The sequence below is a fragment of the Aethalodelphis obliquidens genome, unplaced genomic scaffold (assembly GCF_003676395.1).
Source record: "Aethalodelphis obliquidens isolate GAN/ISIS:26980383/991018 unplaced genomic scaffold, ASM367639v1 scaffold12, whole genome shotgun sequence".
In the NCBI taxonomy this organism is placed as follows: Eukaryota; Metazoa; Chordata; class Mammalia; order Artiodactyla; family Delphinidae; genus Aethalodelphis; species Aethalodelphis obliquidens.
This window is the reverse complement of record NW_020837956.1, coordinates 28,160,313-28,181,986: the sequence shown is the minus strand read 5'-3', so window position 1 is coordinate 28,181,986 and position 21,674 is coordinate 28,160,313. Positions and strand designations below refer to the sequence as shown.

At 37.1% G+C, this 21,674-nt stretch overlaps 1 protein-coding gene across 3 annotated transcripts in view; it reads right to left on the bottom strand.

Annotated features, from left to right (window-relative positions):
• Nucleotides 1-21,674, bottom strand: part of LDAH (lipid droplet associated hydrolase) — a 94,545-nt gene that overhangs the window by 48,442 nt on the left and 24,429 nt on the right. For 2 of the 3 annotated variants that reach the window (XM_027113740.1, XM_027113741.1), the window contains one exon: nt 11,823-11,992. In XM_027113740.1, coding sequence (XP_026969541.1) covers nt 11,823-11,992 — 170 coding nt within the window. Of the gene's footprint in view, nt 1-1,177; nt 3,361-11,822; nt 11,993-21,674 lie in introns of those variants that run through there. The other variant, XM_027113742.1, reaches the window with a different exon arrangement.

Genomic DNA, 21,674 nt, shown 5'->3' with positions numbered 1-21,674 from the left:
CTGTTCTTTTTACTGATGTCCACAAATTCTTTATAATAAGAGATTAACTTTTAGCCTAGTGGCTAAGAACATGGACTTTGGAGCCAAACAAATGTGGATTCAAATCCCAGCACAGCCCCTTATTAGCTGTCTACTTGAACAAGTTACTTCTGTCCTTCTAAGTCTCAGTTTCCTCATGCATAAAATGGGAAAAGAATAACCCCCTTCAAGAGCTGTTGAAAGAATAAGGTCCTTAAATTATAATTATAGTAATATAATAAATAATAATTATAGTAAAATAGTTAATAATAATTTAACCTTTAATTATGCTAAATATCTATAAGGGAATTAAGTATCTTAAATACACCCTAATAAATAATAGTGCAAAAACATCCCACATTTTCCTTTTTTTCTTATTAAATAAAAACAAAATTGAAAGGGGTATTGCATTATCCTCTCTGGTCTAAGCATGAAAACTCAAGGAGCAAATTAATTACTTTTAAAATCATGAACTCTTGCATCAAATTTCTTTGTAACAAATTATTCTCAGACCCATTGGTACCTTTCTTTAAACAATTTCACATTCTGTTTTAATAGGCTACTTGTTGTTTTATAAAAGCAATTCGTGGTAAGTATGTTATGTCTCTCTGGATACTACAGCAATCCTCAAAGGCACATTTACTTTTTTTTACTGCTTTTCCTACCTTCCTGAAATTTACAAATATATTAACTTTTATAATTGGAAAGAAAAGCCTCTAATTTAAAGAAAGATCTCACAAACCAATTGTAAAAAGACATTCTGGGGACTAAGAAAATCTGAATATGAACTGTATTAGACAATATCAAAGAATTACCATTAATTTTGCTAGGTGTGATAATGACATGGTAGTTATATAAGAAAAAGTCCTTTTTAAAAGATGCACAATGAAGTTTTTAAGGGTGAAATATTATGAGGGCTGTAATTTACTTGAAAGTATTTGAGGAAAAAAAATGAGGTAAAGATAAAATATTAGTAGCTATGTTAATCTAGATAATGGGTGTCTGGAGATACATTAAACAATTTTTTTTGTTTGTTTGAAACTTTTCATAATAAAAATTTTAAATGATCAATTAAAAAAGATGTCTCTTTTTCCTTTCCATTGATATTAGCTTAGATAGCTATATTCATGCTTCTGTCAAGATGGGTTGCAACTGAAGACATAAACCTTAAACTGCTTAAACACCTCTCCCAGGCTATACCTAAGCTTCACCCTTACAAGCTGGGGCACCAGTGATCAGCCAGAAGTCCACTTCTGTCATCAGGAGAATATTCTTAAAATCTGTTACAATGCCACATACACAACTACTTCAGTGCCTAAACACAAAAATACTGACACTGGAGTTTGCTGGTATGCAGAGGGCCCTTAACGAAACTTAAGATTAAGAACTTGCCCATAAAAGAGCAGGGCTTAAATCAGCTTCCACTGACAGACCTCTGCTACCTTGCTGCTTAAATCTTGGATCTTAAGACTTCAAAGAAATGAGAATGAAATACATGGTCCCATCCCAGGCTTGAATTATGGAAATGAGAAAATACGTCTTGGTAGTGCTGTTTCCCTATATCAACATCTTTACTCAAGGGGGCTCACTGGGCTTGTGGTAAGGTCATAGGTGCAAAGAGCTAGAATACATGAAACACAGGAAAGAAGATCTTTCTTTTAGAGAACTTGATAAGTATTCCTCCTGCTTCCAAGGAATGATATGAGAAGACAGAGATGACATGTATGGAAAGACCGAGGACAGATTTAACTGTCCATAACATCTCAGAATATTCTACGCTCCAAGCTTTTGGAAAAAGTTCTAGTTCTCAAACTACAGCATGCATCAGAATCACCTAGAGTACTTGTTAAAACACTGATTGGTGAGTCTCAGCCCTAGAGTTTGATCCTTAAGTCTGGGTGGGGTCCAATAATTTGTGTTTCTAACAGGATCCCAGGTGATGCTGATACTGGTTTGAGAACTACTGGCTCAGATATATGAATCAAATACCTTATGTCATCAAGTATACTCTACTCACAACTACTCCTGGGCGAGGAAGAGGTGGTGATAAAATATGTTTAGGCAGTTAATGTAAGGCTTTCTCTGGCTAGTAGCCACTTCACATCATTTGTCCTACCTGTCCCTTTAAACACATCTCACTAACTCCCAATATATACTGAACCTTTGAGAGCATGGGGGGAATTTTCCATATCTAACAGTCTATTACGGATACACATATATTAAAATGGCTCAATATTTAAATCTGAAAAGTGTTCAGAAATTCTCAGATGAAATGCATTAGATAAAGTACTAAGTATTAACATGCATGAAGAACGTTCTATTATAAACCACTGTTTTCATTTTCTTGCAGCTTTCCAAAAAATTAGCCCTTTGTGGTGAAATTTTCCATGCTTGGTTTCAGCCCAAAGGTGATTTTTTTTTTTTGCAAAGTTTGAGAAAAATATATTAAATAGTTTTTGAGTTATGAAAAATGAAAAAGCCCACACAATTTTTCCACTTTCAAAGCAATTTCAGGATCTTTCTTTAATATGCAGATAACTAAAAAATGGCTGAAGTTGAAAAGTTGAAACTTTCCATGTGTCTAGTTTTCAATAAGGTAGTCTGTGGGTAATTCAGAAAAGATAATGTGTTTGTGTGTACACATAAACAGATAACATATATATAAATAAATGCATAAGTGATTAGAAAAATAGCATTTCATCATATTCAGTACAAACTTTCCTCAGAACAGGGGATTTGTTGTTTTCTGAAATGAAGAGTCTTTCACAAACCAGAGTAGTTGTCAACTGCCTGACCCCTGTGGTTTTCACACACTGGGGTTCACTAATGGGTTATGCAGACACAACTGTAGACTATTGTACAGTGCGTTTGCAGCATCTTTCAGTTCCCTTCACATTCTAATCTTCCTTCTGCCCCAGCTCAATTCTAGGATTCTGATTCACTGTCTTCGGAGTTTAATTTCTGCCCTTGGTCCATACCTCACTACCAGCTCCCTTGATCTTCTATGCTCCAGACACTCAAGACATGTTCTCGTTTCTCCCAATTCTCTCTGACCTCCCCCGAAAGCATTCACTCATAACTGCTAAAACCCTCCTTGTGTATCCGAAGACCTCAGTTCTCAAAGAAATAACAGTAGAAACCTTAAGTTTAGGTTAAATAGGTTTTGATGGTTTGTCGAAGTAACTTGCTCTAATTATTTATAATCGTAACCTTCGTAACTAACTCACCTGAAGGCTGATGATGGAAAAGTTAGAGAACAGAATAGAGAGTCCTAGTTCTGCCATTTACTTAGCTAACTGACATATGGATAAGACACATAACTCCTTGGAACTTCGGTCTCATCTGTAAAATGGGAAAAAATTAGGTTGTTAAATAACCTTGTTACCTATGAACATGTTTTATAAATTTCAAATGCATGTATAACTGTTAGTAATGACAATAACCTCAATTTTTAACTGTTTCAGGTTTCTGGGCTCAAATGAAGAACCAAGTATAAGGCACCAAAACACCTTTGCAAGGATGTGAAGATTAAGAAAAATCCAATTTTCCTGGTTTTCAAGTGTGCAGGCTTAAAGTACAAAGAGAAGGAAATCTGCTCCGATAAACATTTCTATTTCTTTTTCATTTTCAGCATCTCTCTCTCTGCATGGGTTATTCCCCCCAGCGTATGCTAAATTCTCTCCCACTTACAGGGAAAAGATGTTCCCTTGACCAGCTTCTTCCTTAAGTTATCTTCTTGTCTTCTCCCCTTCACTGGCCAATTCCTGGATCACCTAACTTCCTGCAAGCTCCTTCTCCCATTATTTCACTAAAAATGTTCTCTTCCAGGCCATTAATGGCCTTCCGATCACCAATACCTGTTGGCAGACCTGGTTATGTGACTTGCTGTGTCCAATGCAGTATGAGGAATGACAAATGTCACTTCTTCCAGGCAGAGGTTTTAAAATGCTGCATGTAGTTCACTACTTCCTTTTTATTCTCTGCCACGAGACTGGAATATTCCAGATAGAAGCTATTCCATCAATCTGGATTCTGGAATAAGAGTGCATGGAGAGAACTACACAAGGGCAGCCTACCCTTAAAGGACTTGTATCATGAGCGATAAACAAATCTTTGTCGTTAAAAGCCACAGACACTGTGTTACCATGGCACCGTCTACCGCATCTTGACTAATCCACTAGTTGCAACCCACTGAAGTGAATTCAGGACCCACCAATAGAGTGCAGCCAACAGCATGGAAAATTATTATACCTTTTGCCTTTTTCTCTGCTTCCTCCTCTTCATCCTCCTTTCCACCAAATAAAGTCACTCCCCTAATAGACATCTATGACCTGTTTCTTTTCTCTCTTAACAATTTCCCTGGGCAAATCCCATATACTGTCTTCATTATTTCTCATTTGGACTAGCAAACTTGCCTATCACTTGGTTGTTCACGTTTTACTCTATACTCTCTCTCCATTTTATTTTCCTTTTTTTTTTTTTGCGGTACGCGGGCCTCTCACTGTTGTGGCCTCTCCTGTTGCGGAGCACAGGCTCTGGACGCGCAGGCTCAGCGGCCATGGCTCATGGGCCCAGCTGCTCCGTGGCATGTGGGATCTTCCCAGACCGGGGCACGAACCCGGCATCGGCAGGCGGACTCTCAACCACTGGGCCACCAGGGAAGCCCTTATTTTCCTTTTCAATGAGACATTAATTTACCCAATGAATGACTATTATTATCACAGATCCTTCAGTGGCTCCTTGCTGTCCAGAAAACAGAGTGCAAACTCTCTTGCCTTTCCACTCTATCAGCCTAGGTTCTGCTATCCCACTGCTCCCTTCACACACACTGTGCTGCATTGAAATCCGACCACCCACTGCTCTCTTCATGTGCCCAGTGGTAAAGCCCATTTCTCCTCTCTTCATACATTTCCTACTGCTTAGAAGGCATAGCAACCCCCACCCCCCCAAAAAACCCCATCAAATTCTGCTTATAAATACTTCTAAATACTGACTCATCCTTCCTCTGTTCAAATACCAGCTCTTTAATGATGCTTTTCTTGATCTTCCCAGTTAGAAGCCATCTCTCTTTTTAAAACACTCAGAGCCTCATGGTACCTCCTCATTTTGCCTTTGGCTTCTTATCAATTAATCTAGGGACAGGACTCTGACAACAGTTACTCTGACAAATGAATTATCTCCGATTCTTCCCTCACCTCCAGATTACCTTGATTGTTGAACACAACTTAGTGACGTCATATAAATGTTTCTCACAAGCATGTCTAACTTTGCAGATACGCAGGTTCATCAGAATAGTGTAAGTACACCACAGGCTCAATGATCTCATTACTTCCAGAATATTTGAATCTATTTTTTTCCTAATTTAGATGAGATGTACTCCTGACTCAACACATACATGATCTAACGTACTATTTTGACTCTTTTGGTAAAGTTTTTCAAGCTTCTCAGCTGTACTTATGGTGTGTTTTGAGTCTCTAAAATTCTGAGTATGTACAACACCACTGGGGATCCCAAAAGAAACAAAAGAAAATTTTTTTTTTATTGCTCTGAACAATAACAAAATCCATTTACTAAATTTTGTAATTTTACTCTCATATCTTCATTTAAGACGTGTTCATTCTTACTTGAGACAAAATTCTAACACGGTTATCTGTTTTCTCTATCTGCAGCAAATTAGTAGCAACAAGGTGTAAGTAGGGAAGAGAAATGTCACCTAACACTAGGAGAGGAGATGGAAAAACTATAAAATAAACAGACATGAGAATTCCTTTTAACGAAGCACTATCACCTAAGAAATTTCAGGACATAGGCAAAATCCCTTTAATTGTATTTTACCATAGTATAGTAACAGTATCAAAATGATGTCCTTGAATCATTAGGGAAAAATTCTTCCATAATCAACCTACATTGTCGAAGAAGGCAGATAAGTAAAAAATATATTTTAGACAAATTTTTACCCAACTAGATAAAATAGTCTGGGGCTTAAAGGAGTCAGTTTAAGTAATCTGGAAATTTCATTTAGGGAGAAGATATTTTTGCCAACCAGACAGACAAAGGAAGGTCTATGTTATTGTGCATCTTCCCGAAGGAAGTCCAAATAATATAAAAAATTAAGTTTTGAAGGATCTGATACCCCTGGAAGGGGAGGAAGTATTATCATTAAATGCCATATAAATTCTTAGAGGAAAATAATAGTTAAGTTACTTGAATTTCACTTCATGACTTAGTGCAGTGCTCAGTTAGGAACTGAGGGCTTTCACAACTACTGAAGCCCGTGCTCCGCAATGGAAGAAGCCACCGTGGTGAGAAGCCCGTGCACCACAATGAAGAGTGGCCCCCACTCGCTACAACTAGAGACGGTCCGCACGCAGCAACGAAGACCCAATGCAGCCTAAAGTAAATAAATTTATTTAAAAAAAAAAAAGAATTGAGGGTTTCAACGCCCAACCTTGAACTTTATGCAATTTATTGGCAAAATCAGATGGCACATTTTAAACATATAGAGGATTGATGTTGAAGGAAAGAAGATTCTAGATAGTGGGGGTAAGATGATTACTTTTTTATTCCCATGTCACCCCATCTGCCCCCAACTACTAGAACAGTATTCATGGAGTCTCCTACTCCCTGAGCTGCAATGTAATGAGTCATGTGGAGCTAGCTGTGAACACTCCAGGAACACGCCATACTATCTAGAGTCTCTGCCATCATCCAAAGGTTGACAAGACCATCAGATATCTTTGTAGACTGTCCTTATATCCACAGCTAACATAACCATACCCCACCCCTAGATTAAGACAGAGCCTTGGCTGGATCCTGGCAAGGCACTTTTCTCTCAGTTTCTACCTATAAAATTAAAGATGGGACTAGACTGTCTCTAAAAATCCTATGAATCTGAAATTGTGTGTATTATTTTAAGTCATGACAGTACTATTTAACAATCTTCCGATTATCTATTTTCTTAAGTTTCTTTTTTAAGTTCTTTATTCTGGACACTACTGTCAAAATATATGAAGACTTTCTATAATTCTATGTACCAAATTTGCTTAAAGAAACAAACAAAATTTTTAATACCAGATTTTTAAGAGTCAATTATTTTCTTCAGAATATGAAAAAATAGGTCAGACATTATGTCTAAAATACGCAGTAAGTCTCTTAAAATAATTTTAAGACCAAAGTTTCCTATAATTAGTTACAAAAATATTATAAAGAATTAAACCAAAATAAAACCAAATAAACCAGCTACTAAACTACACATATGTCCTTAAAATCTTATAGGAGTCAAATATTCCAGTAAAAATAACAGAGAGATGGAAACACAAGTTTCTTATTATCACACTTCATATGTTGTAAAACATAACAGCTAACTTATTTTTGGCAAAATGATTAGGGATTGCAACACTCTGGCTAATACAAACTTATTTGATTGTCAAATGCATCTTAAATGGAGTATGTCATGCTAACTTCAGGCATGCAGGCACTGTGCCATCTTAGAGTAGCCCAGAGACACTGAAATTTCAACACTTCAGCAGGGGTCACACCACCAATATTAACTGGGCCAGGTGTTTAAGCCGGGCGGCGGGGGGGCGGGCGGCGTGGACTTCAATAATGTAGTTAACTGAAACCAGATAAAGCTTTTGAATAATAAAAAAATCATACAGATGTTCACCCTCCTCCCCGGGTAACCTTTGTGGACAATTTATTATATGCGTTATTTTCTAGAGTACACCCTTTTTAAGAAAACACACTTTCTCATGTCTCTCTGAAAACTCTATAATCACAGTATGACTTATGTCTTCACAATTAGACTAGGTTAAGCTCATGTTTCATCTGCCTTTTTCCTTTTCACCACTATTCCTGCCTTAATTAGAAAGTTATAGAGCTGAGGAAGCTATAAGAAGCTACATTAACCTTAAGATGCATTCTTTCCCAACAGACGCTGTGAACGCGAGCCAAAAAAGAGAGATGGGTTCAAAACAAATGTGTTGAACAACTGTTTTCAAGTATGCATAAGAGAAATTACACATTACATGCAGAATGGATGTGGAGCAAACAAACAAAAACCAAAAGGAAAGATCTCTGATTAAGTTAACAAACTGAAAGACTCAAATGGTTACTTTCTTCCCTATGTTTAGAGTAGTGTATTTGTCAGGGTTCTCAAGAGAAACAGACTATATATACGGATATAGATAAAAGGACACTTACTATAGTAATTGGCTCACAAAATTATAGAGGCCAAGAAGTCCCACACAACATGCCATCTGCAAGATGGGAACCAGGAAAGCCAGTTGTATAATTCAGTCCGAGTTCGAAGGCCTGAGAACCAGGGGAACAGATGATGCCGAAGGCTTGAGAACCTGGAACTCCACTGTCAGAGGGCATGAAAAGATGGCTGACTCAGCTCAAGAAGAGAGAAAGAATTTGCCCTTCCTGGGACTTTTTGTTCTATTTGGACCGTCAACAGATTGGATGATGCCCGCCCACAATGGTGAGGGCAGATCTTTTTTACTCAGTCCAATTCAAACGCTAATTTCCTCCAGAAAAGTACTCACAGACACACTTAGAAATGTTTTACCAGCTATCTGAGTATCCCTTAGCCCAATCAACTTGACATGTAAAATTAACCATCACAAATAATAATGTTATTATTATTTCAAACGTGCAAGTACTCTTTTTAAAACACCTGGAACAACTAATAGACAAAAATTATATGTCATATCAGTTTGCAACATTTTATTTGACAGGACCAAGTTACTTCCTACACCAGGAAATAAATTCAGTATTTTAACTTATATATTGATATATACCTATATATCTACATGCTTGATGGTACATCACACAAGTGAAGTCCTAACTGTAGTAGTGGTGGGGTAGGCAGCCTCTGACATGGCCCTCAGTGATCCTCACCTTCTAATATTCATGCTCTAGTCTAATCCCCTCCCCTTTAGTTTGGGCTGGAGCCAGTGATTTGTTTCTAACAAAGAGAATACTGTAAAAGTAATGAGATATCATTTCTGTAATTGGGTTACAGTCTGTGACTTCCATCTTGCCAGCAGACTCTTTCCCTGGCTCTCCTCCCAGACTTGCTCTCATGGGGTGAGTTAGAAAGGCCCACATTCTAAGGAACTGAGGGTGGCCTCCACCCAACTGCCAGTGATGAACCAAGGCCCTCCTCCGTCCAACAACCCTTGAGGGAGTGAATTGAGGCAGATCCTCCTCAATTCAGATCTTCACATGAGACCACAGCCCTGAAAGACACTTTGATTACGGTCTTGTGAGATACCCTGAACCACAGAACCTAGCTAAGTTGTGACCAGTCCCAGGTCCACAGAAACTGTGAGAGAATAAATGTGTATTGTTTTATGCTGTTAAGTTTTTTCCTTTCTTTTTTTTTTTTATTTTTTTAACATCTTTATTGGGGTATAATTGCTTTACAATGGTGTGTTAGTTTCTGCTTTATAACAAAGTGAATCAGTCATACATAAACATATGTTCCCATATGTCTTCCCTCTTGCGTCTGCTGTTAAGTTTTGAGGTAACTTGTTACACAGCTGTAGATTACTAACACAGTAGTTAACCTAATTACTGAGTCATTTCCATTATAATAATAATAGCTAATACTTATATGGAACTTTTAAGTTCTAGGCACCATTCTTAATTCTTTATATAATTCCTCACAAAAATCCTCTGAAGAACATATTACTATCCCCCTTTTACAGATGAGGAAACAAAGGTACAGAGACTCAATAACTTGCCCAAGGTCACCAAGACAAAGTATGACAGCAAGTATCTGAACGTAGGTGTCTTGTTTCTAGAGTGAGGACTTGTGGCAACTGTGCAAAGAGAACCGCTAAGGGCTAAGACTGGACACTATGAAAACAGTAACCTCATAACGTGGTACCAGAGGAGCTTTAGAGGCACAACAGAGATTAGAAGCCATGCAAAATGCTAAAAACAAAAAAAAATGCTAAAAGGAAAGCCCGTTTTCTTATTAAGATGCCTTATCTAGGGGGAAAAAACCAGAGAAGAAGCAATAATATAGTGAATGGAATGCAATCTAGAATTTATTGAATTCACACTTAGAAATGAAAAATATACTTTCTGATACCCAATGTAAGAAATTAACAGCCTCCATTTGGTATTAAAAAGCACACCCAAGGACGTTATAGTTGTACTTTTCCCAAAGGCAATTAATTATAAGTAAGAAGTAAGTGTGTCAAGCTGGAGGGGAAAGAAGCAAATTCCTTGTGAGCTCCAAGACTCCACTGAAGATATTTTACCACATGGAGTGAGAAAAGTCAATATCCCAGGATAGGGAGATTCCAGGAAGGAATCACTTCCTATCTTGTATTCAGATTACCAGGTTAAACAGCACTCCTTCATGATCTCACACACCCTCTATTTACATAAGAAGTAGGTATCACACCTATGGGTTAGTCTGTGTCCTCCCTTAGACTTCAGGCTCTCTTACCTCAAAGACTATTTTATTCACTGGGATATCTTCAAAACACAGCACAAGGCCTGATACATGGCAAGTGCTTAATATAAGTTTGTTGAATGAAGAAATAATTTATGCTGTGAATCACATTCATTTAATGGGTCATTTCAATGGTATATGTCAGTGAAAGTATGAGGTTTTGTTTTGTTTTGAAGTGTTGTATAGTTCACTAGCTTTCCTGGCACTTTAAATAGGTCTTTTTTTTTTTGCGGTACGCGGGCCTCTCACTGCTGTGGCCTCTCCCATTGCAGAGCACAGGCTCCAGAAGCGCAGGCTCAGCGGCCATGGCTCACGGGCCCAGCCGCTCCATGGTATGTGGGATCTTCCCGGACCGGAGCACGAACCCGTGTCTCCTGCATCGGCAGGCGGACTCAACCACTGCACCACCAGGGAAGCCCCTTAAATAGGTCTTTATATCTCCAGTGTCTCACTTAATATCTGGCACATAGTGGCACCCAGTAAGTATTTGTGAATGAATGAATGAATGAATGAATAAATGAGTGTCTCAAAAAGGCTGCCAAGCTATAGAACAGATAAGGATTCAGACTTATGACTAAATAAAGATTTAATGTTCCTTAAGAATAACTGTTTGCCTATCAACAATGGTGATAATAATAATTTTTCTTCCTTTTGAGAGGAGGCATGAATATTTGCATAATACTCTCCCTAGACAAGATTATTGCCTCAGCCCTAGTTGGTGACTGCTTTTAAATATTCCTTTACAGGGACTTCTCTGCTGGCCCAGTGGTTGAGAATCTATCTTGCAATGCAGGGGACGCTGGTTTGATCCCTAATCAGGGAGCTAAGAGCCCACATGCTGCGGAGCAAATAAGCCCACGTGCCACAACTAGAGAGAAGCCTGCACACCACAACAAAGAGCCTGCGTGCTGCAACTAAGACCCAATACAGCCAAAAAATAAATAAATAAATATAAAAAAAGAAATATTCCTTTACCAAAGACAGCAAGTTGTATGTAATTTAAGAACTCCAGATAACCCTAGATTAAAAAGCATTTGTTCAAATAAAATACTGTAAATTAACTATACTTCAATTTAAAAAGAAGAGGCATTTATTCAGAAAATTCCCACCTCCTTCAGCGTTCTTTTTTTGAAACATTATGGGAAATGTATGAACATACACTCACACAGGCCCACAGTAATATAGAGATAAGGATAAAGGCAGCTAACAAGTATCCCTCTCTGTGTTTTATTTATCAATTCAATACGAGACAAAAAAGCAAAGGAAATCTGAGAGGATTTGTGCGAGTGCACAATCGAGCACCGACAGTCCCCTCCTGAGGCGTACTTACTGGGAGCTCAGGGGCATGCTTCAGAACCTGAAGGGAGAAATAGCAGCCTATGGAATGGCCAATGACCACAAGTTTCATTTCCTTTGGCACATGAGTTCTCAGGAAAGCTAGCTTGTGTTCTACTTGACCACGGAGTCCATAGATGTCCTTAATTTCTTGAGCATTTGGATCTAAAATAAAAAATATAAGTTATGTTTTCATTCAATAAGTGAAAGCAATCACTTCACTGGGGAAAATATCTAAAAAAAAACAAACCAATAATAATAGCAGTTGCTATCATTTATTGAAAGCCTACCATGTGCAAGCCACAGTGTTGGCACTTTATTTAAATTATATCTTCACAACAACCCTGGAAAGGAAGTATTCCTATCTTCATTTTATAGATGAAAATCCCAAAGCTCACGGACGTTAGGTGATAGATTGGCAGTTACATACCTGTTAAGTGTGACAGGTGAGATTCAAACCCAGGTGTCTGTCCTCAAAGCCCATGAACTCTCAACTATTCCATCAACTACTACAGTTTAGGCCACTGGTTCTCAAACTTGAGTATGCATCAGAATTCTCTGTAAGGCTTGGTGAAACACTCATTGCTAGGCCTCACCATCAGAGTCTCTGATCCAGTGGGTCTGGGCTGGAGCCCGAAAATTTACACTTCTAAGCCTCCAGAAGATGCTGATATTGCTGGTCCCAGGACCACACATTGAGAACCACTGGTTAGGCTAGGTTACATGATTAATATATAACCAAGAAAATCCATGACACTGCTTCATTATTTTAGATAATCTTTGTTTAAAAAAGTCAAGACTGAAAGGCATAAGTAGAAATGTTTTAAACTGTTCCTTTTAACCAGCACAGTCCTGACCTGAAATATCCTTTCTTCCTTTCACAAATGAACGTCTTTAAGATTCTTCAAGACCTACTCAAAACTTTATCTAGCTAATCTTCAAGAAAAATGAATGAGCCTTCCTTTGTGTTTAACTAGTATTCACTTCTTATTATAGCACTTTATCATATTTGTATAACTGTCTGTTTCCTCCCTGAGACTGCGAGCTCCTTGAAGGCAAGGTCCATCTTTCATTTCTGTGTCCTCTGTGACTAGCACCCAGTAAATATTATTGTTGAATGAAAATATGAAATGACTAGACAATCTGAGGATGCTGCCAGCTCCAATATTCTATGAGCAGAGAAAACTTCAATAGGCTTTCCCTATGAACATATATATAACCCCAATGACAGGGTGTAATATTTCAAGATATCACAAGGTAGTCAATTGCCTTCAAGGTACTGACGCAAACTATAACAAAGGTACCCAAAACTCATTAGGAAGAACTGCTCTTCAGTTTTATCTGTACATGCTGGTTTTTCTTCCTTCAGTGCTCAGCTCCCCCTTGTTAATCTGGCTAACTCCTCTTTATCCTTCAAACTCTCAACAAGTGTTACCTCCTCTGAGAAGCCTTTTTATGATTCAGTAGATGAGGAGTAAAGTGGCCTTCCTTTCAGTTTCCACCACATCCCATATTTATCTCACCACACTACTCCTAATTTACTTCTGTACTTCCTGTCTTGCCTATCTCTTTCTCCAATGCCTGGCATACAGTTATTGAAGTGCTTTTTATTGAATTAATGAGGCTTAGTTCCCCATTTCACTGGTACTACTGAAACAAGAGATTTCCCAGGTGAGACATGTTCTGCTTTAACCCTTCTTCCCAGGTCAGCCTAGAATTCATTCTCTATTTCATAAGGAAGTTCCCCATAAAACAGAATTGGGAAGAGACAGAATCTGGAAATTTGATGTTCGTAGGGCCTCCGATGGCTCCAAATCCAAGCTTTTATTTATTTAATATTCTATTTAAGTTTGAGTTGTTCATATTCCACTACTGTCATATATCTTGTCTGATCACTCTACCCAGGAGTGATCGTATTGTTCTGATACCCCAAATACCTATAATATTTGCAACCCAAGTTCTTTATTTTTCAAAATATACAGCTTTTGAAAATGTTGAAGTCTTCCTTTCATTGGGACAGTATGGTGTAGTACAAAGATCAAGGGCGTTGGAGACAAGATAAACCTGGTTCTAACTCCCAGCTAAGCACCTTACTATGTGACTCCGTGCAAATACTTTAACCTCTGGCTTCAGTCTCCTCACATATAAAACAGAGATAGTAATTCTAGCCTCCGAGGAATGTTGCTTGCGTAACACTTTAAAGCACATAGGAAGTGTCTGGCATAAACTATTTGAGAAATGAAACTTATGACTGCTATCATTTCAATTCCTGTCATTTAAGGCCTCCCTCAAATACACATTTATATGGTTAGAGCAAAGAGAAAGAAAATGAGCTAAATACAATAAACATTTAGAAACTTCATTGATTCTAGAAATAAGGCCCTAAAACATATTTCAGATGAACTTTAATGACCATTATAATTCAAATCATTATCGAAGTGAATATTTCAGAAGTAAGTCTGGCTTTACCTCTGGGAATTGCTCAGTAGATTTCCAAGATAAACACACTTCTTAGTGTTTTCTGAAGTAATGAGATTAATGGGGAAAGTACTTTCTATAAATAAATAATCTATGATAGAAAATTTCAATGTGCACTCTGGATATTATTTTACTAGCAAAAACTAAAAGCTAAAAGAATATCTATATACTGGACTGTATACTCTATACTTTCTCTCCTATTATGATTTTAATATACTCTGAAAAAAATTCTAGGAATCATTTATTTACTCTCCATAAAAATATTGTAAAAAATTCACATTCAATTGTATCAAAATCAGAGTGATAATATGGAAATGATTTATACCGTTCTTTTTATAGGGAAAATGTACTCCAAGTTACGATCAACTAAGTATATTTGGAAAGTAAACTGTTTCTAAACTGAAAACTGCCTGAATTGATAGATGGCAATCCAATTCACCAATTCTTTACCAATATATGGTCCTGAATATAGTACTGACAATTGCCTTTTAGAACCCGAGCCTGTTTCTTAGACCCATCTCAATGGAATTCACTTCATAGATCATTTACTGATTCTGGAGTTTATTTCAAAAGGTATGTATAATCTGTTCCTAAGTAGTTCTTTGGGGAATTAAGTAATATCAGTACTTCGCATTTACTTTTCATCTAGTTGTTCAAACTGATTGATCCAGTTATTAAAATTCTGTCAATTCTGGATCAAAATATCATGCATCCCTTATAGCTTCAGGAGACAGGTAAATCTGATAACTATTATTTTCTTCCATTTCTCATGAAGTAAATTGACCACTCTGACAGAAAACAGTGACTAATTGGCCCATGATAATATTGAAAACTCAGATATAAATACAATATACTCCCTTGTCTTCAAGGAGCTCACAGTCTAATAAGAGGAAACAGAAGTAGATAAAAACATTATTATAAAACACTGAAGTAAGTATAGCTCAAGCATCTCCTTGAGAAAATAAGAGGGTTTTATTGGGTCAAAATAGAAAGGTAATGCCCCTTTGAATTCATAAAAAGTACTATGCCTTTCTCCAAATAAACCAAGAGAGATACCTGGAAAATACTATTTACTACATGCACATTACTATAACTGTGTAATCTTAACTACACATTTGAATACTATCACAATGGTCTAAATTTAACAACACATCCACATATATGTTTATCTAGATACACACTGAATATAAATGCATAAGTTTTACTATATATTGTCACACAAACAATATTTACAAGTCACCAACGACCACAGAGCTAACAAGACCAAAGATTAGTGCTACATGAGCCTCCTGCTAGGACTGAGTCTGCACACAGAAACTCTCTAAATCTTACACCAGAATTTTCTCAACTAGTGAAGTCTTCCATCCTGCTCCCATCATTACTCCAAAGCTATACCTTAATAATAACTTTAATTAAACAACTTACAAGTGGAGATTAAAAGGCTAAAAATAGCACTTCATATTTTAAAGAATGCTTTGAGCAAGATGAATATACAGTTTACTCTTTAGGTCAAGCTTTGAAAAACACACAAAACAATATCATGTATTGTTTAGCATTACATATACATAACTAAAAAAGAGAAATTAAATTTACTCTAAATTCATGATACTAGAACATAAAGGCATAAAAGTGTGAGGTGTAATTTTGGACACTGCGATGAGTACTGTGCCTGTTTGTGGTTATAAGAGAGATGGAACAAATAAGGTTAGAAAGGAAGGTTGAGACTAGATCAAGTAGGACCCTGAACATCACTAAGGGATCTGGACTCCACTGTGTGAGCAGTGAGAAGATGCCCAAGGATCTCAAAGGGAGGGACAACGATCCGGTCTGTGTTATAGGACATCAGCTACAATGCTTTTCTCCCTCCTCTGGTCTGCTTCTTATTTCTGTCTTCCCTGAGAATCTAACAGTTTGCTCGATTCTTAACTCTTCTTCTTGCTCTACCCTTTGGTTTTCTGCTTCTTCCCACCTACTGAGAGACTTACTTGTTTATTTCTAGTGACTGAGAGCCCTGAGACTTGACTAACTGTCCCTGCCTCAGGAGAATCTTGTCGTTCCCTGTAGCCTCCATGTTCTTCTGCCAGAGTCCTGGAAAGAGAAAGCCCTACTGTTTTTTCTCTTTCTTTCAGTTTTGGGTACTAGAGTGGGAGTGGTTTAATGATTCTTGGGATAAACATGACGCAAATTCATCATTAGCTGAAAGACTACGTAACTTTTTTAGGTAATGTTTTACCAGTTGAAACTAAACCACTATGATTTCTAGCTTTTCTGTTACACGTTTGGAACAAATGACAAAATAGTTGATAATGAATCTGCCATCAAGTAAGCTGACTCCATAGTAAATCAAAGCCAGAAAGAGTTTATACTTCTAATTCCTCAAATTTTCTTTTCACACTTTTTTTTTCCTGAGTCACCTCCTTCTGACACTGGTGAACATCTGTTCTCCCAATTATACCCAATTTATGATTGTGATAATGTGGTGCAACTAGAATATTATTTCCAACTGTTCATGATTTTAACATGTGCTAATATGAAGCAAAACGTACTTTCAACATTTGATGTGTGGTTATAGCTTATGTCTTTTCTCTCAATGATTACGTATTTTTCACACCATATTTTGCATGTCAGAAAACCTGTACTTTAGAACAATAATCTTGGATGATGAATAATATATCTGTCCTGCCTATCCATTTCAGTCTACTGTAGCATGCATTTATAAACATAACCTTCAATTTGTAAAACAGATGAAGGCAGAACTGTTCTGGTTCAATCGGGGGGACTAGTGAAGCTCAGAGCCCCATGTGCCCTTTACAGAACTTTTGGGCTACTCACAACACAGATGCAAAGTCACTAAAAGGCAGCATTTTCATTTCTTTGTATACCTCTGTAGCACCACACATAATAATCTAGTAGGTTGTCGATAAATCCTTGATGATGGATGAGTTGCCCTTTCACCCCCCTCTAGAAACCACAGCTTCCTATGGCCCTGTGGTGGCCCTTTGGGCTAATGCCTCTAGATGGCACTGTTCTCATTAGCAGCAAAGGACCCAGGCTCTAATTACTAAGTCATTAACTCAACAGCACACAAGCAGCCTAAGCAATAAACATACTCAAAATAAAGTTATAAATAATATGTCAATTTAAAACAAGAATTAAATACATTTCTCAGAAATTCAGACACAATAGATACTTTCTGCTGGTTTTCCCCACCAGTGTTTACTGGCGAAGATCTATGGCAGGGCTTCTGAAAATGTGGTACCAGGACCAGCAGCATCAGTATTACTTAAGAACTTGTTAGAAATGCAAATTCTCAGGTCCTACCCCACTTGTAGTGAATCAACAACTCAGGAGGTAGCATCCAGTAATTTGTGTTTCAATAAATCCTCCAGGTGATTCTGATGCCGGCCAAAGTTTGAGAACCCCTGATGTAGGGTTACTCTTTGAGTCTATTTTCAACTTTCAAAGTTGCTACTCATGTTCTGCTCAACGTTTGTTTTGTCTTCAAGTACGACTTAAGGGCTTACTGTGATAACTGAGTTGGATGTTGCTTTCATTAGGTAATTCAATATATAGCTTCTATTATGATGACCTTTCTCACTGAGGTAAGAATATAGGAATAAGACATTTTAGCTAATCATCACTAAGTTTGAACACCATGAAAGGAGAGGTATTATCCTTCATGAGTACTATGAGGTATTTCCACTACTTCCTAGCTTCTCCTGTCCTTGGTTATCTCTTCTCTTGCCAGAGTTAAGATAACAGGCCAGCAAAACTGGTAGCTTTTCGAGATTTAGCAAGTTAAACAAGCCTGTTTTCTAAGAATTCTTTTAACACCTCTGTTTTCCAATACCACATAAGATAGCCAAAGCACATTCTAAGCAGACGTACAAATTTCCTGACAGAGGAAAAACTGTGGTATTAAAACCCCCAAATTTCTTTGGGTATATATGAAGAAATAACTCAATAAATATGTATCTTTTAAACTATTTCAAGGTAAAGCAAGTATATACTATACATTTGATTCACATTCAGCCACATTTCTGTGACAGCTGTTGAAATAGATGTTTTTAATCAAGGCAATAAAATCTGTATATTCGGTTTCACTTCACAAAATCTCTCACTGCTAGGTAATCAATAGTTGCTTGCCTTTCAAAGCATACCCTAGTCTTTAAGAGAAGTGTAAAAGGCTCGAAAGTAAATTGCATTCACAGAGGAACACACACACACATACACGTAAACATATAGAAAAAGACACTATAAAAAGAGGCACTTTGAGGTATTTAGGCAAGATTTTGCCATGAGTTGCATAGTTTCATCTACACTCCATTTATCCTGTCCCCTTTACAAGTCATAGCAGGAAAAGGGTGACAGACCAGGTACAATCTGTGACCGTGGAAGGGCTAATCACTAGCACTTTGCACCAGCCACCTGAGATGACCTACCACAGGACTAGAGCACTGACCTCAGGATCACAAGTGCTGGCTTCCTGACCACGTCCTACCACTCACCAGCACAAGGTCATTTAGCCCTTTTGGGCCTTACTTTCCTTCCTTGAAAAATAAGGGTTCAAGATGGAATTTAATGTAAATACTTTTGTTTTTTAGGTTGATTTTTTAAATTAAAATATAGTTGATTTACAAAATTATATTAGTTTCAGGTGCACAACATAGTGATTCAACATTTATATAATAGATTATACTCCATTAAAAAGTATTATAAAATATTGGCTACATTCCTCATGCTGTACAGTATATTCCTGTATCTTATTTATTTTATATACAGTGGTTTGTACCTCTTAATCCTCTGCCTCTGTGTTGCCCCTCCCCCATTCCACTTCCCACTGGTAAGCACTAGTTTGTTTTCTATATCTATGAGTCTGTTTCTGTTTTGTTATATTCATTCATTTTACTTTCTGGATTCCACATATAAGTGATAACATACAGTACTTGTCTTTCTCTGTTTTGTTATATTCCTTCATTTTATTTTCTGGATTCCACATATAAGTGATAACATACAGTACTTGTCTTTCTCTGTTTTGTTATATTCCTTCATTTTATTTTCTGGATTCCACATATAAGTGATAACATACAGTACTTGTCTTTCTCTGTCTGACTTATTTCACTAAGCATAATACACTCCAGGTCCACTCATGTTGCTGCAAATGGCAACATTTCATTCTTTTTATGGACGAGTAAAACACTGTGTGTGTGTGTATACACACACACATCACATCTTCTTTATCCATTCATCTGCTGAAGGACACTTAGGTTGCTTCCATTACCTTGGCTATTGTAAACAGTGCTGCTATGAACACTGGGATGCATATCTCTTTTCTAATTAGTGTTTTCACTTTCTTTGGTTATATACCCAGGCGTGTAATTGCTGGATCATATGGTAGATACTTTTAGCTCTAAGATCCTATAATTCTTTTTCTTTCTTTAAAACCTTTTTTTAATAGTGGAAATTTTGAAACATACACAAAAGTCCAGAGAATAGTATAATAGACCCCCATGTACCCATGGTCCAGCTTCAAAAATTATTTTCCCTTTTCTTTCCAGCTTTACTGAAGTATGACTCCAAAGAAAATCTGTATATATTTAGGTTGTACAACACGATTGTTTTTAAAGGTGTACAAGGTGATGACTTAATATACATATACACTGTGAAATGACTACCACAGTCAGGCTGAGTAACACATTCATCACCTCACATACTGAGTGTTAAGTGCCTGACATTAAGCTTTTGATTGATGAGACATCCACTTTGAATAAACATATTGCCAGCTGTAATGACCCAGCTACTAGCAAAACAACCAGATAAGGAACTAGGCCACCCCCACCCATGAAGGCTTTCCCTTTCAGAAAGCTTTGGGTAACCTAAATAACTGCTCAAGTGACCTTTTCTCCAAGACTTGTTAACTTCTGTCTTTTTTGAGAATAGCCATCCTAACAGGTGTGAGGTGATAATATCATCGTGGTCTTGATTTGCATTTCCTTGATAACTGATGACGTTGAGCATTTTCCATATACCAGTTGGCTATCTGTATGTCTTCTCTGGAAAAATCTGCCCATTTTAAAAATCAGGCTATTAAGTGTTTTTGCTATTGAGTTGTATTAGTTCCTTATATATTTTGGAAATTCTCCTTATCAGATATATGGTTTGCAAATATTTTCTCCCATTTTATAGGCTGCCTTTTCATTTGGTTGCCTGTTTCCTTTGCTGTACAGACGCTTTTTAGTTTGATACAGTCCCAACTGTTTATTTTTGCCTTTGTTACTTGTGCTTTTGGTGTCATATCCAAAAAACTCATTGCCAAGACCAATGTCAAGGAGTTTTTCTCCTATGTTTTCTTCTAGGAGTTTAATGGTTTCAGGTCTTAAATTTAAGTATTTAATCCATTTTGAGTTAATTTTTGTGTATGGTGTAAGATAAGGGTTCAATTTCATTCTTTTGCGTGTGGATATCCAGTTTTCCCAATACCATTTATTGAAGATACTATCCTTTCCGCATTGTGTATTCTTGGTGCCCTTGTCAAAGATTAGCTGACCCTATATTTGTGGGTTTATTTCTGGGCTCTCTATTCTGATCCACTGGTCTGTTTTTATGCCACTACCATACAGTTTTGATTACTAGCTTTGTAATATAGTTTGAAATCAGAAAGTGTGATAACTTCACCTTTGAACCTTAACTTCAATCTTCTTCCCCAAGATTATTTTGGCTATTTGATATCTTTTGTGGCTCCATACAAATTTTAGGACTTTTTTTCTATTTCTGTGAAAAATTGCAGCTGTAATTTTTGTAGGAATTTATATAGGGATTGCACTTAATCTGTAAATTTATAATTCTAAATAGAAGATAATTAGGGAAATAAAAAAGATAAAGTAGGTGAAAGTGGTAGTAGAAGAAATCTGAGCAACTAAAGAGCTGAAACAAAGTCTGGATGATCCTGCTTATCAAGGGCCTGATCACTGAGAGTGGAAACTGTTTTAACAGAGAGGAGGAGATTAGCCAAGACAAAGGTAATCTTACATGTGATGCCTTAAAAAGAAAGACACAGGAAGTCTGGATGGTGAGATAACCTAATAATAAACAATGTAAGTGCAACAGATTTGCTTTAAGCACAGAGGTATTTTTCCGTTAAGTGCTAGCAAAGAGGCAGGTTCACAGCAGGTACTCAAAAAAGATTAAATTGAGTAAATGGAATTAGGAAAAAAGAAAGCTTAAATTCCATTCTCAAGAGTTGGCATCTGATGTTAAAGTCAATCTAAAATTAACACAGGATTCTGGAACCAGAACTAACATTTCAGGAAGCTGATATATACCACGATATGTGAGAATTAAGAGATCAAGAGCCAGGGAGTTGTGACGT